The 13,903-nt window shown below is 41.5% G+C and overlaps 1 protein-coding gene across 1 annotated transcript; it reads right to left on the bottom strand.

Moving 5' to 3' along the window:
* Positions 1-11,635: 11,635 nt before the first annotated feature.
* LOC120321831 (zinc finger protein GIS2-like) lies at positions 11,636-13,348 on the bottom strand. The gene is made up of 2 exons (XM_039375813.2): positions 11,880-13,348; positions 11,636-11,818 (listed from the first exon to the last, which is right to left on the bottom strand). Exons 1-2 carry the CDS (start codon positions 12,324-12,326, stop codon positions 11,789-11,791), a joined length of 477 nt encoding a protein of 158 aa, XP_039231747.1. The 5' UTR covers positions 12,327-13,348; the 3' UTR covers positions 11,636-11,788.
* Between the last annotated feature and the right edge of the window lie 555 nt (positions 13,349-13,903).

Raw genomic sequence — 13,903 nt, 5'->3', positions numbered from 1 at the left:
CTAATCTAGGTATAATTGTTGGTGGCTTCGGAGGAAGGCTTATAAGCAGTTGGGTCTGTACCTCGAGCGCGGGTCTCCCACCTTTCCGGCGCTCGTCCTCACGTTTTCCGCACTTACCGGGCAGTTTGGAGTGACCACCTTCGGCTTTCCATGCGCAGTCACGGAATACGTGCTCCGGCTGCCCGCAGTTCCAGAAACTGATTCTCGGCCGAGAAACTTCCTCGATGCACGGATCCTGCCCTCCCGCTTCGCCGTCGGATCACTACTTCCTCCACTTGTCGTCCGCTCGTCGGGAATTTGGCCGGCCGCGGTATGCGGCTGGGCTGTCACGCTCACGCTTCATGAAGGCCTCCTCCACTTCGAGGCACCCCTCCTGCAGCTGCTCCATGCTGAACACTCTCAGGGAGGAGGATCTCTACATTTTAGGTGAGTACAAAAACAAAATTACAACAAATAAGAATAATTACTTTGTGGTTTAAATCTTTTGCAGCATCCCAGGTCTTTCCGCGGCGAGCAACTATGTTCAACTTCTTGGATTGCTGACATAAGCCATCGCACACGTTCCAACCTGCTTTGCCGGCACCACTGGGATTTCATCCCTCCATTGGATTTATTATTTATAATTTTTGCACCGCGTATGGGCTCGAATGTCTTTTTCGAGGACCTTTGCCACCCCAGTTCTGGTTTAAACATTAAGCGCCATTATGTTACAACCTCCTATTTTTTAATGGGGCAAGGCCGGATAGCCAGTCATCATCAGGGCGGGTTTTTCCCCTGTGCCCATAGGTCGCACCATCGACCATGGAATCCACAAAACAAGAACGAACGCCATATAAGCCGCAAAGTACACCTAACAAGGAATAATTACAACTGAAATACGACAAATCTAACACGAACTTCGATCTCTTAAACGTGGGCTCGAGGTGTGTATGTTAACAACGCCTTTACGCAGCCTCCCTGCCTGAGATCCGGACTTGATCCATTTCGGGATCTCCCTGGCATGTGTCCATTGGCTTCTTCCAGACTACCGGCTCATCCGCTCATCTTTACCCCATCTTCTTCTCGTGGATGTCAAATATTTAGAATTTAGATTTTAATTTGCTTTGACTCGTGTTTAGATTACATATTTGTGTTTTTGTGTTGAGTTTTCTGTTTCTTTATTATCGTGTTACGTGCCTTCGGTTTTAATCAATGTTTATGTGCCATTTTAAGATTCTATTGTCTTTTTATAAATATGCGTATGTTCTTATGGAATGTTAATAGCCACCAAAATAAATAAAGAAATAATAACACACAGAAAAATAGACCACAAATGTTCACGAATAATTTTAGCACTGGCAAATAATAATTAACACATTGTAGAATTGGCTCTGCTGGGGGTTGCGGCGGCTGAGAAACCGGATCGTTTTTGATTTCAATTGAAACGCAGAGGCGAGGATTTCTGGTTCTCCAAAGGGTAGTCTTTATTCACTTTGATGTATATATGTACAAATATAAACATCCCGCCCGCCTTGCAATGCCACAGATTGCAAAAGAATCTGTGATGCGTCAGTGGGCGTATGTTCCGGAGAGCATCCATCCTAAAACAGTGCTCTGTGCTACGATGTGCCCGTTCTGGCTGTGCATGACACCCGGTTGGATAAGCGTGGGAAACACATCCGCACCTAGCACGACGGAGGTACCAGCCGGCCTGTGGAAACTGGGGTCCGACAGGATGAGGTTGGTGAACACTGTTTTGGCAGCGTCAGGCAGCTCTCGGGCAGGAGTCCGCATTCGCAGCTGCTCCTCGACGTGGAACACCACCTCAATCCGTGGCGTCTCTGTATGCATCGGTATGAGAGTGGCTCTGCACACCCTCTCATCACCGACTCCCAGGATAGGGAGGGCCATGGCCTCGGCTAGTGATCCGTCAATGCGGCTCAAAGTAGAGCACGCATCTACCATAGCCCGCACATCGAAGCGTTTGTCCCCGATGTCGAACCGCAGATTGACGGTGGGCAGGATAGCCGTTGCAGTGTGGGAGAGCACTGCCGAGAGGCGGGGTTGCTCGATGTTGGCCTTCGGCTCTGGCGTCTCGATGGGCCTGTCCGCGCTGGCAGACCGCTCTCGCTTTTCCCGCCGATGGAGATGCAGCAGGGTGTGATGAGCGTCCCCACATACTCGGCAGCGACACTCACTTCGGCACGAGCCTCCGGAATGCTGGTGCGCCAAGCAGTTCGGGCAATATTTGTTGATGAGAACCGCACGGAGCCGCCGCTCTGCATCTAGCCGGAGAAACCGCGAACACGTCCGAAGCGGATGAATCCCCTGACAGACTCGGCATCGGAACGACCGAGTTCCTCGAGAACATCTGTCGATGAGCTGGCGACGTTGGTTGCGATGGGACGGCATGGCTGGCTGGGACGGCATGGATGAGGGAAGCTGAGAGAAAAGAACGACATGTCGCCTTCGGACATATTCCTGGTTGGAATTTGCCATTTGGTCCTCTTATGGAACTCTTTCAGGTATTCAGCTTTCCATCTCGATGCGAAAAGCTGGCCAAGGGCTTTGAGTCGCTGCCATCGGTTCAGGATAGAACTGGCTTCGCCGGCGGTGGGAGGTTCGGCGGGGACAAGTAGCGGTCCGCCTATCAGAAAATGTCCCGGAGTGAGAGCGAGGATATCCGACGGATCTTCTGACATCGCTGTCGTCTTGTAGAAGTGAGTCTTGAAGCTCTTGACTCCTGCTTCCCACAGGCCTCCCATATGGGGGGCGCCTGGAGGGTTGAAATGCCAGGATAGGCTCTGGTGACTAAATGACGAGGTGACCTTTTCCTTAACCGCAGCGATGAAATCTTCTGTGAGGGCCTTCTCCGCGCCCACAAAAGTCTTTCCGTTGTCCGAGTAAAGATGGAGAGGGCACCCTCTTCTGGCCGCGAACCTTGAGAAGGCTCCGAGGAATTTCTCCGTGGTCAAGTCCGAAGTGGCTTCCAAATGGATGGCCTTCGTACTGAAGCACACGAAGACGCAGACATAGCCTTTCGTGATTCGACAGGCCCGACCTGAATAGCTCTTGACATCAAACGGTCCCGCGAAGTCGAGTCCTGTGTGTGTAAAAGGTCGCGAATAGGTCGCTCTGGACTGAGGTAGTTTACCCATTAGCTGGGACTGCACCTTCTTCCGGTGAATGACACACATCTTGCAGGTCGTGGTCACACGTTTGATCAGGTTCCGCAGCTTCGGAATCCAGTATCTCGTCCGGATGAGACGAACCATAAGCTGGTTTCCCCCGTGTATGGAGATACGGTGAGTAAATGTGACCAGAAGCTCTGCTAGTTTGGAATGGTACGCCAAAAGGATAGGATGACGTTCGTCGTAGGATAACGAGTCAGATGCAGTCAAACGACCGCATGACCTCATGATGCCGTCAGCATCCAGGAACGGATTAAGGTTGAGGATACAACTTGAGTCATCTGGAGGAAACGAGGACACTGCCGAACTGGATGTGACTCTCTGGAGCAGAGATCACAGGAGCGTACACGTGGGCCGACTTGCGTTTCAAAGGAGTTTACCCTTCTCGGCTGTGGGTTCCTGGGCTCCCTAGTATGTTGTGAGTTGGAAGTATGAAGTCGAACCTCTTCAATCGCTTCTAGCGTGCGATATCTATCTTCGAGAAACGAATTCATCTCGTCCCAGGTAGGAATTTCGGACTTGTTGTTCAACGACTGTTCCCATAATGAGAGAGTGACTGTTGGCAACTTGGAAGAGCAGAAGAAAATCAGAATGCAATCCCAATTTTCTGTGGAGACATTGGAGTGTTCCATGGCAATCAAACACCCTTGAATCGTGCTCTGAAGATCCTTCAAGGCCGTTCCTGATTCGGTGCTTATCTTCGGGAGATTGAACAGAACCTTCAACGGGCTATTTACTAAGAGTCGCTTGTTTTCAAAACGCTCTTGAAGTGCAGACCATGCGGATTGGAACCCAGAATTTGTAAGGGGGGACTTGCTAACAATAGCGTGAGCTTCGCCGCTGGTTTTGGCGTTTAAGTGGAATAATTTTTCCACTGGAGTCAGCCTGGAATTATCGATGTAGATCGCTGTGAATAGGTCCCGGAAGGTGGGCCACCGCAGATAATCTCCAGTGAAGATTTCCGTGTCACATGGCGGAAGCCTGCAACCCTTCGAGAACGTCTCAACGGACGGATTTGAACTCCCCTGAGAACTGGGGGCGGACAGACGGGCAATATGTTCGTTTAATTGGGAAGCACACCTCTCATAAACCAAGTAGCAATTCTCATATTTGCTCTGAAGCTGCCGAACGCTTTCGCCACCTCCTTCGTGAAGGGCTAGACGGGAGACTGCTTCGTATTCCCGCTCAACCTTGTCCCAGAGGGACTGGATTTGGTCTAGGCGGATCTTTAGTGTAAAAGAATTAGGCTCGGCAGAGGACGAGGATGCCGCACAAATCCGGCTTTCAAATTTGCTAAGTCGGTCGCTGGTGGCTATAAAATCAAGCACCGCAGCGTCTAAGGAGGTTCTAGTTTTTGATCTCAAATTCCCAGCGGGTCCAGCCCCCGCGTCCCTTGGGCTAGGATCCCGCTTCTGGCCTGCTTCAGACATCATTATAGTGGTTTGAGAATAAGCGCAAAATTATTACCAGAAAAGGAATAGAGGACAACCGTGTAAAAAAAAAAACTGGTGAAATTTCTGGTCACCAGAAATGCGGAATGGAAAAAAGCGTACCTAGCTGAAGCAAGTTTGGATATGAAAAACAAATAAATCCCAAAATTGAATTGAGAAAAAAAATCCAGAATGTAGAAGTACCGTCCACCAGAAACGTGGAATGTCGGAAATACGGGATGGTACTGATGTGCACTGACGGAAAACCGAAACAATACGGTGATTTGAGTACCGTCCGAAATTTAGAATGTAGCAGTAAAATAATATTTGTTTATGCAGAAAAAAAAAAACGATCAGTTGAACAAAATAAATTAAGTACCGTCCACCAGAAATGTAGAAGTGTAACGCAGTGTGAAGACACTGTTACTGTGGCCGAAGTAAATGTAGGAATATGTAAATGTGTATGTGTTGTATGATATGTATGTTTATGTTTATATGGACAATTGGGAACTATTAATTGCACAAATTAATATTTGTTTATGCAAAAAAACGATCAGTTGAACAAAATAAATTAAGTACCGTCCACCAGAAATGCGAATTGTAGAAATGTAACGCAGTGTGAAGACACTGTTACTGTGGCCGAAGTAAATGTAGGAATATGTAAATGTGTATGTGTTGTATGTTATGTATGTTTATGTTTATATGGACAATTGGGAACTATTAATTGCACAAATTAATATTTGTTTATGCAAAAAAACGATCAGTTGCCAAGAATAAAAGAATGTAGGAAATTGATGACACTTGGAGTTTTGGAACCAAATGTAGAAATAGAACTATCACACATATGTACATACATGCAGGGAGCGATGTAAAAACTTCTGCCGGCCAAAGGGAAAATTGACAAAGCGATATGGCGGTCGGCAAAAGGCTTACAATTGGACAAAATGGCATGCAGTACTTAGCTGTGGACTATCCCTCGAAGAATCCGGCTCGAAGGACCAAAAAATGTAGAATTGGCTCTGCTGGGGGTTGCGGCGGCTGAGAAACCGGATCGTTTTTGATTTCAATTGAAACGCAGAGGCGAGGATTTCTGGTTCTCCAAAGGGTAGTCTTTATTCACTTTGATGTATATATGTACAAATATAAACAGGTTGCTCCAAATTTTGTGTCTTCGTGACTTGTAGAAATGAAAGTAAGTGAGTAAGCAAAAAAAGAAAGGGTGTGGCCAGCGGTCCCTAATGGAAGAATACTCCCTTTTTCAAAAGAGAGTGGGTGGATTCCCTTCTCCATTTAGGGACGCGTGGAACTGGCACACGGGAGCTGGAGTAAACACACATAAATAAATTAAATAAGTAAATAAATTAAGTTCAATAAATAAATATGGAATAAGGTGGATGTATGTGGTATAAATGTGGATTATAACTGTGCTAATTATTCTCAATTATTGGCCGAACTTCGCCCGGGCGGGTTTGCTCGCATCCGAGTGGGGCTTGAAATTGGAATCGATCCACAAGGCCACGGGTCCAAGAAAAAAGATCTCGGATCCAAGAAAAAGGTCTCCCCGATCCAGAATGAGGATATCCCGGGGCCGAGAAAATGCGTTTCCGCCCTTATAAAACCCAGATATATTTTATTTCTAGTTGTGTTCCATTTTGGAACGGACCCACTTTTCTTTTCTTTGTCCTGACTGGTATCTTCCTGTTCCTGCCTTCTTATCCTCGTCGATCTCCGTATCGGGTTTTTCTTTCCTGTATAAATTCCCTACAACAAAAAACACCACTAACGATTATATTGGAGCTTTCACCTCCAAAAGACCGACCGAACTTACAAGGTTATTTATGCCACACCATTTTGAACACGGCCGTTAGTAACGCAGTCGCGGACAGCGGCTTGCCAATTTTTACTAACCCACATGTCGGTCACGTAGCCCTATGGATTCCCTTTTCTACTTAAATTTCCTCTTTTTCTCCCTCCCATAGGTCGAGAACCGACTTCAAGGCCAGTGCTCTTGTCCCATATCAGTGTGCGTGGATGCACATCATCCGCGTTCTCCCTCTCCCCACATGCAATCCATACTTCCCCTCTTTTTTTTTTTTTGGGTGTAGACGGTACCGGCGCTCTAATTGTTTTCCCCTTTCCCCTTTTTATCGTAGGATTATTTTAAATAAAACGCTAAGAAGACAAATCTTTCTGAAGCTGGTAATTAATTAATCTTTTTTACTTTATTAGGGACCGAGACTTTATTAATCTCATTTGTCCTGACAGTAAACAGTAAAAGGGTATACTAGATTCGTTGGCAGAAGGAAGCGTTTCCGACCATATAAAGTATCTAAAATCTTATTCAGGATCAATAGTCGAGTAGATCTGGCCATGTCCATCTGTCTGTCCGTCCGTCCGTATGAACGTCGAGATTGCAGAAACTTTAAAAGCTAGAAAGATTAAGATTAAGATTAAGCATACGGACTCCAGAGATATAGACCCAGCGCAAGGTTGTCGATTCACATTGCCACGCCCACTCTAACGCTCACAAACCGCCCAAAGCGGCCCACACTTTTGTAAAATGTTTTGATATTTTTTACGTTTTTGTTAGTAATGTAAATTTTAATCGATCTGCAAAAAAAACTTTTTGCCACGACCTCTTTAACGCCCACAAATAAGTTAATATTTTCGTGGTTCTGAGATTTTAATTGCGTTTTTCCTGGTAATTGGTTTATGGGGACGTTCTTAAATAGATCTCTAAGGCAGTGTTTTAAATTTTCATTTGTGCTGGTATTTCTAAGCAAACTGCAAAAAACTGTCAGTAGATACTTTTTTAAGGTTAATTGATTGAACTCCGATATTTTATATAAAATTAACGATCTTTAGAATTCTGAATTTTATATTAAATCTTATTTAGATAAACAACTTTTATTGTTAAGGGATGCGTTCAGAAAATGTGTTAATGGCGCTTGAAATTTGAAGAGCATATCATAGAAAGTCTACAACTTGTGAGTTTATGTCTGCGTTGGTATTGAATGTATGGTAAGTTGGTATAGGTCTGGCTGAGATTTCCTTAGGGATTTGACACCTTTGTTACTTTGGTATAGTTGGTATAGTTCTGGCTGAGATTTCCTTAGGGATTTGACACCTTTGTTACTTTGGGATTGTTAATACCCTTAGCTGATTTGATTGCTGTTTGTTTGAGGAGAATGCCAGGATAGAGAGGTTTATTTGGTCATTGTTGATCCCGAAAAGCGGAGCCGCCCCTTTGAAACAAACAGGAACCTCCTGAACGGTTGAAAATGATCTTAGCCCTAACAATGAGAACTAGTACTTCATTGTTTAGTGTGCGCTCTTTGACAGTTCAGCGACGACTGACTCTTCATTTATTCAGCAAGTGTGTGTGTACTGTTTACATTCGCGACTGGGTTCTTAGGTTCCTACATTCTAATATTGCAATGGGACTTATACTACTATGCTGATATACAATTACTACTAGTACTACTACAGCTCGGCCATCCTGATAATTTGGATCTCCTGATCCTCGACGCTCTACTTCTTGTAATCATCACATTTTCGTTACTTATTTCAGTGTTTGTTACATTTGGTTTGGTTTTCTTATTTACATTTACCTTAGACTTTTGTTTTTCTTTATCATTTTTATTATGTATATTTTTATTATTTGATACCAAATTCTTTTCTCGAAGCCATGGTTTAATATAATGAGCCGCCCATATTCCATCTTATGGTTTTTGTGTCAACTGAAAACCTTCCACATCTTTGATACAATACCTATCATTGTCTAGTACTTTGGCGATTTCATAGGGGCCTTTATATTTGGTTATGAATTTCCTAGGCGCTCCAACTGTTGAATCAAAATACCTGACCACAACGTAGTCTCCTAATTTGTATTTATTTGCTTCTAGTCGTTTAGCCTCAACATATTTCTTGTTATAGTTCTGTACTTTTTCCTGCGAAACTTCTGCATTTTGTCTCTAAATTAATTTATTTTCTTTTTAGCATTGACTCCAATACATTTTCTTTTAAACAATCTAGTATTTTTCCTTTTTGATTCACTCCAAACAGCATTATACTTGGGTGCTCTTTTATGCTTCTGTGCTTTGTATTATTCATTGCATACTCTACTTCTTCCAAAACTTTGTGCCACTGTGCGTTTTTTTCTACATCTACGAGCTTACTAATCATGGGTCCTAGGTCTCTATTTATTCGCTCAACTTGCCCATTTGCTTGTGGTGAGCCTGTTGCAATTTTGACGTGCTTAATGTTTCTTGATTCTTGATTCCAAAAATTCTTCGAACATATCTGATGTAAAACATGTCCCTCTGTCTGAAACAATGATCGTTGGTCTGCTATACGCTCTAAAAAAATCACTTAAGGCTTCCATTGCTTCCTTTGAGTTTGTTGATTTCGCTGGATACAATCTCACAAACTTTCTGCATCCATCAACAACATTACTAATACATGTTTTTTCGTAGAATTCTTTTGATTTACCGGACCATAGTGATCTATATGTATGACTTCGAATGGTATATTTCCCTTTGGTACAATATTAACAGTTCCTTCTTGCTTACCATTTCTTCCTTGAAAAGCTATAAATTTTAGACAGTTCTTAATATGTTCATCTGATTTACTTCTAACATTTGGAAACCAATAACTTTTACCGACCATTTCCGTAACTTTGTCTTTCCCTACATGGCCTAACTCACTGTGGTATTTATACCATACGTGTTCTTCCATAGCTTCAGGGACATAGAACAATAACTTATCTTTTACTTTTTTGTAAATCACACCATTTCGCATTTCATATAATTCGCTTTCTTCTTTACTTAGCATTTCTTTAATCTTTCTCAACTTCTCGTCTCTGTTTTGGCATATAACTAAATTGTCCTCGAACGTATTTTCCTATATTACCAAAATCGTATTACATCTACTAAGAGCATCAACGTGTTTCATTCTATATCCTGAACTATGCCCTAGTTTATACAAATAATTCTGTAATTCCAAGGCCCATCTAGCTATTCTTGGGTTCAAGTCTTTTTTATTCAACGTCATTCTGAGGGAATTACAGTCTGTTACTATTTTGAATTCAACTCCTTGTAGGTACACTTTAAACCTTTTTAATGTATATATTACTGCCAGTGTTTCCAGTTCAAAACAAGAGAGAACGCTATAGTTGAGTTCCCCGACTATCTGATACCCGTTACTCAGCTAGTGGAAGTGCGAAGGAGAGTCTTCAACACTGACACTTTTTGGCGGTTTGTGGGCGTTAGAGTGGGCGTGGCAAAAAGTGTTTTGGCAAATCAATAGAAATTTACAAGACTAATACAAAAATGAAAAAATATCTAAACATTTTTCAAAAGTGTGGGCGTGCCAGCTTCGGTCGGTTTGTGGGCGTTAGAGTGGGCGTGGCAACATGAATCGACAAACTTGCGTCTATGTCTCTGGAGTCTGTATGCCTAATCTAAACTTTCTAGCTTTTGTAGTTCCTGAGATCTCAGCGTTCATACGGACGGACAGACAGACAGACGGACAGACAGACGGACGGACATGGCCAGATCGACTCGACTATTGATCCTGATCAAGAATATATATACTTTATATGGTCGGAAACGCTTCCTTCTGCCTGTTACATACTTTTCAACAAATCTTGTATACCCTTTTACTCTACGAGTAACGGGTATAACTATTATACCTTGATTTTGTATCCGTTGTCCTTTTTGAGATCCGAAACCTATCGAACTTGCATCGCAGTGCAATTCTGTTTCATCCTCAGGACTGTACAATGCCAAAATAGGCTCTTTTAACAGCTTGCTTTTTAATGCATCAAATGCTTCTAATTGCGCTGGGCCAAACTCGAACTTTTTGTCTTTATTTGTCAAGTCATGGAGTGGCTTTGCTATTGTTGAAAAATTCTGTATAAATCTTCTAAAATACGAGCACATCCCCAAAAAACTTTGAACATCATAAACTTTTTGTGGCACGGGAAAATTTTCAATTGCTTTCACACCGTCGTTATCTGCTTTAATACCTTTTTCTGATATTATATATCCTAAATATTTCAACACACTTTGAAAAAACATACATTTATCGATTCGTAGCTCTAATTTGTTTTTAACTAATCGCTCAAATACTTCTTTTAATATAGCTTGGTGATCTCCTATATTCTTTGTCGCTATCATTATGTCATCGAGATAAACTATTACTTTCTTTTCCCTAATCATGTCGTCAAATACTTTGTTGATGAACCTTTGAAAATCCGCTGGATCATTTGTCAGCCCAAAAGGCATTCTTGTGAACTCATACTGTCCTAGTGGCGTGGTAAATGATGTATGCTTTATCAATTCTTCGTCCATATAAACATGAAAGTATTCATTTTTCAGGTCTAAATTCGAGAACACAACTTTGTTTGCTAGTGTATCTAATAAATCATTAATTAATGGCATCAGGTATCTAACTTTCGCCATGATCTTATTTAGTTAACTATAATCTATGCACTCCGAATGCCACCCAATTTCTTTTTTAATAGTACAATTGGCGAACAATACTCACTCATTTTGTCGTATAATACCATCTTTTAAATAATCATCAAGGATTCCTTGTAATTTTTCTTTTTCTACATATGCCAGGCGCCTTGGCGAAAAACTAAACGGCTTGTCTTCTTCTAACCTTAGCTTCATTTCACATTTTATATTCGGTTCACTCGGTCTTTTTGGTTTAATATAATATTCTTTAATAACATTTATAAATTCGCATCTTTGTTTAAAATTTAATTGTGAACCTATCTCATATACCTTTTCATTATCATTGTAATCAATTAATAATAGTTGTTTTTCAAAATTATTTTGTTCGTCTGCGTTTGTCTCATAATGACTTTTAAATTCTTTATATTTATTTTGATTTTCTTCAACTATCGAATCTTTTTTTATTTCAGATATTTTTTCGTGTTCATTATCAATTACAATTTTGGCCTTTACTCTTGCTAAAAAATCCCTTCCCAATAACATAGCATATCCCATAGATTCATCATCCACGACATATAGTAACATAGGAGTATCTTTATTTGAGAATTTAACTGAACATTTTACGCTTCCATAAATTTGTAATTTACTTAAATTTAATCCAACGTAACTTAAAGAGTAGTCTTTTCCATTTTTATTTGACATGGTATAAAACGTTTTTTAATAATACTTATCGGGCTACCAGAATCTGTGAGACATTCTATAAAAATGGGGTTCAGCATATTATTCTTTGTACAAAATGTTAATTCAATATAACTTACATAATCGTTGTCCCCGCCCTTCGACTTCTTGTATTGGTTGCACTTCCTAGCCACATGTCCTTGCAAGCCACATGCGTAACAAGCCCCATCTTGTCTCTTAGGCTTGCGGCACTCTTTGGCCAGGTGGCCCCGACTGTGGCAATTGTAGCACTCTGCATTACCTCGTGGCTTCTGATAATATCCTGCTCTACAGTCTTCTGGTAACTTGGGCTTAGGAACGTAGCCCAACTCAACGTTTCGGAATGCCTTCAAAAGCTCCAATCCGGTCTTGAACGAACGCGACTTAGCCAGATTGCGTAGATTGACATCGTGTATGCCGTCAATGACATATTCCAAAAATTCATCTTCTGCCAGTGCTAAGTTATCCGCCAGCTGCCACTTCTCGTTGTAGTACTTGGAGAACTCCTCACCTTTGATCCAGACGCAGTTCTGTAGCTTCTGCCGCATACTCAACTTTGACTATTTGGACTTTACGAACATTTTCTCCAGGTGACTTAACATTTTATCCGCTGTGTTCATAGTAGCGTTCGTGCTTGAATACAGCCATATTTCAGCATCGCCCTTAACTTTGTAGTGAATCACCGCACGCATCATCTCGTCGCCGACCTTGAAATTTTTCTGGACATTCAAAAGTTGAGATAGCCAAACATTGAAACGATCTCCTTTAAAATTTCGGAAGAAATGCTTCGTTGTTGTTTATTTTTTAACTGGTCGATCTTTTTTGCAGCTTCAATATTTTTAACTCATTTTCCAGTCTTTGAATATCGCTGCCTTGCATAGTTACATTGTTGCGCATCATTTGGTTTCCAAAACATTGTTGCGGCTCCTTGTTGCCAGCCATTTGCATCTTAGGATCATTGTTGCTAGCCATCGGGATCGCTAAACATTTGTTGGACTCATTGTTGCTGGCGCTCACCATCTGCCTCTCAGAACATTGCTCGATCTACATTCATTTCACAAGATCCCGTTACTTTTCTCGAACCTTCTGTTTCTTGCATTTCTTTGTATGTATGTGCAAACGTTGCCGTCATCGTGTCGCCGTCGTTGTCGCTACTTCTTGGTATCTCGTTTTCGCTACTTTGTTCTTCGCCGTTGCCGTTGTTTTCATCCCCGTCTATTTTACCGGTTTGTTCTGTGGCGTTGATTTTTTTTATTGCTGTTTTATTTTTTTCATGCGCGCACCACTCAAATTTAATATTTTCAAGTCTTTTAATCAATTCGATTTTTGTGCGAATACTTTTAAGTTTGTTTTGCACGCACAGAGCATTTAGTTCTTTTAATGTGTAATTGCCAGGATTACAATTCATTAATGACGATTTTTATTTTTCTTTTGAAATGATCACTTGGGTAGGTCCGACCACTTCTGAGCTTTAGTGTGCGCTCTGTGACAGTTCAGCGACGACTGACTCTTCATTTATTCAGCAAGTGTGTGCGTACTGTTTACATCCGCGACTCTTATAATTAGGTTCTTACATTCTAATATTGCAATGGGACTTATACTACTACTACTACTACTACAATTGCTATTTTTATCTTTTTTGACGAAGCCTTGCACCTACCATACCCTACTCCGGCGACTTACTCAATGCCGCCAGTTTGAAGGTTTTACAAAAATGCAGACTTAAATTGATTCAGCCGTATCTGGTTGTGTCTAAAATTTTCTTTTCCTTAAAATTATGGTGCACCCGTGCCTCCTGAAAACTCCCCTTTCCTGGAAATTAGAATAAGAAATCCTTACGGTATGTGGAAGATCCCAATAAATTTTAATTTTGTTATTAATAATTTACTTATGAGAAACCTTTAAATGTTGTAGTGTTTGTGCTTCTAGGAAGCTAATGCTTTCTGTAAAAGAAAACAATTTTTTTTAATAAATTTATAATGTGAAAATAAACAGTGCACAAGTTTTTAAGTGCTGACGTTTAAAGTTTAGTAGGTCAATAACTTTTGACGAGAAAGCTTCAAATAGGGATCCTTTTAGAAATTGGGAAAAGATTAATAAGATAAAGAAAAATTAACAAATGTTT

Source organism: Drosophila yakuba, chromosome 3R, assembly GCF_016746365.2.
Source record: "Drosophila yakuba strain Tai18E2 chromosome 3R, Prin_Dyak_Tai18E2_2.1, whole genome shotgun sequence".
In the NCBI taxonomy this organism is placed as follows: Eukaryota; Metazoa; Arthropoda; class Insecta; order Diptera; family Drosophilidae; genus Drosophila; species Drosophila yakuba.
The sequence above is the reverse complement of the archived record's forward strand: the minus strand, read 5'-3'. Positions and strand labels throughout refer to the sequence as shown.

What these genes read in the sequence shown, in the direction of transcription:
- LOC120321831 (XM_039375813.2), bottom strand. Translation starts at nt 12,326, where the DNA reads ATGCGGCAGAAGCTACAGAACTGCGTCTGGATCAAAGGTGAGGAGTTC. An exon ending in AGGGCGGGGACAACGATTAT is followed by an intron (nt 11,819 to 11,879) that starts GTAAGTTATATT and finishes CCATTTTTATAG; the next exon opens with AATGTCTCACAGATTCTGGT.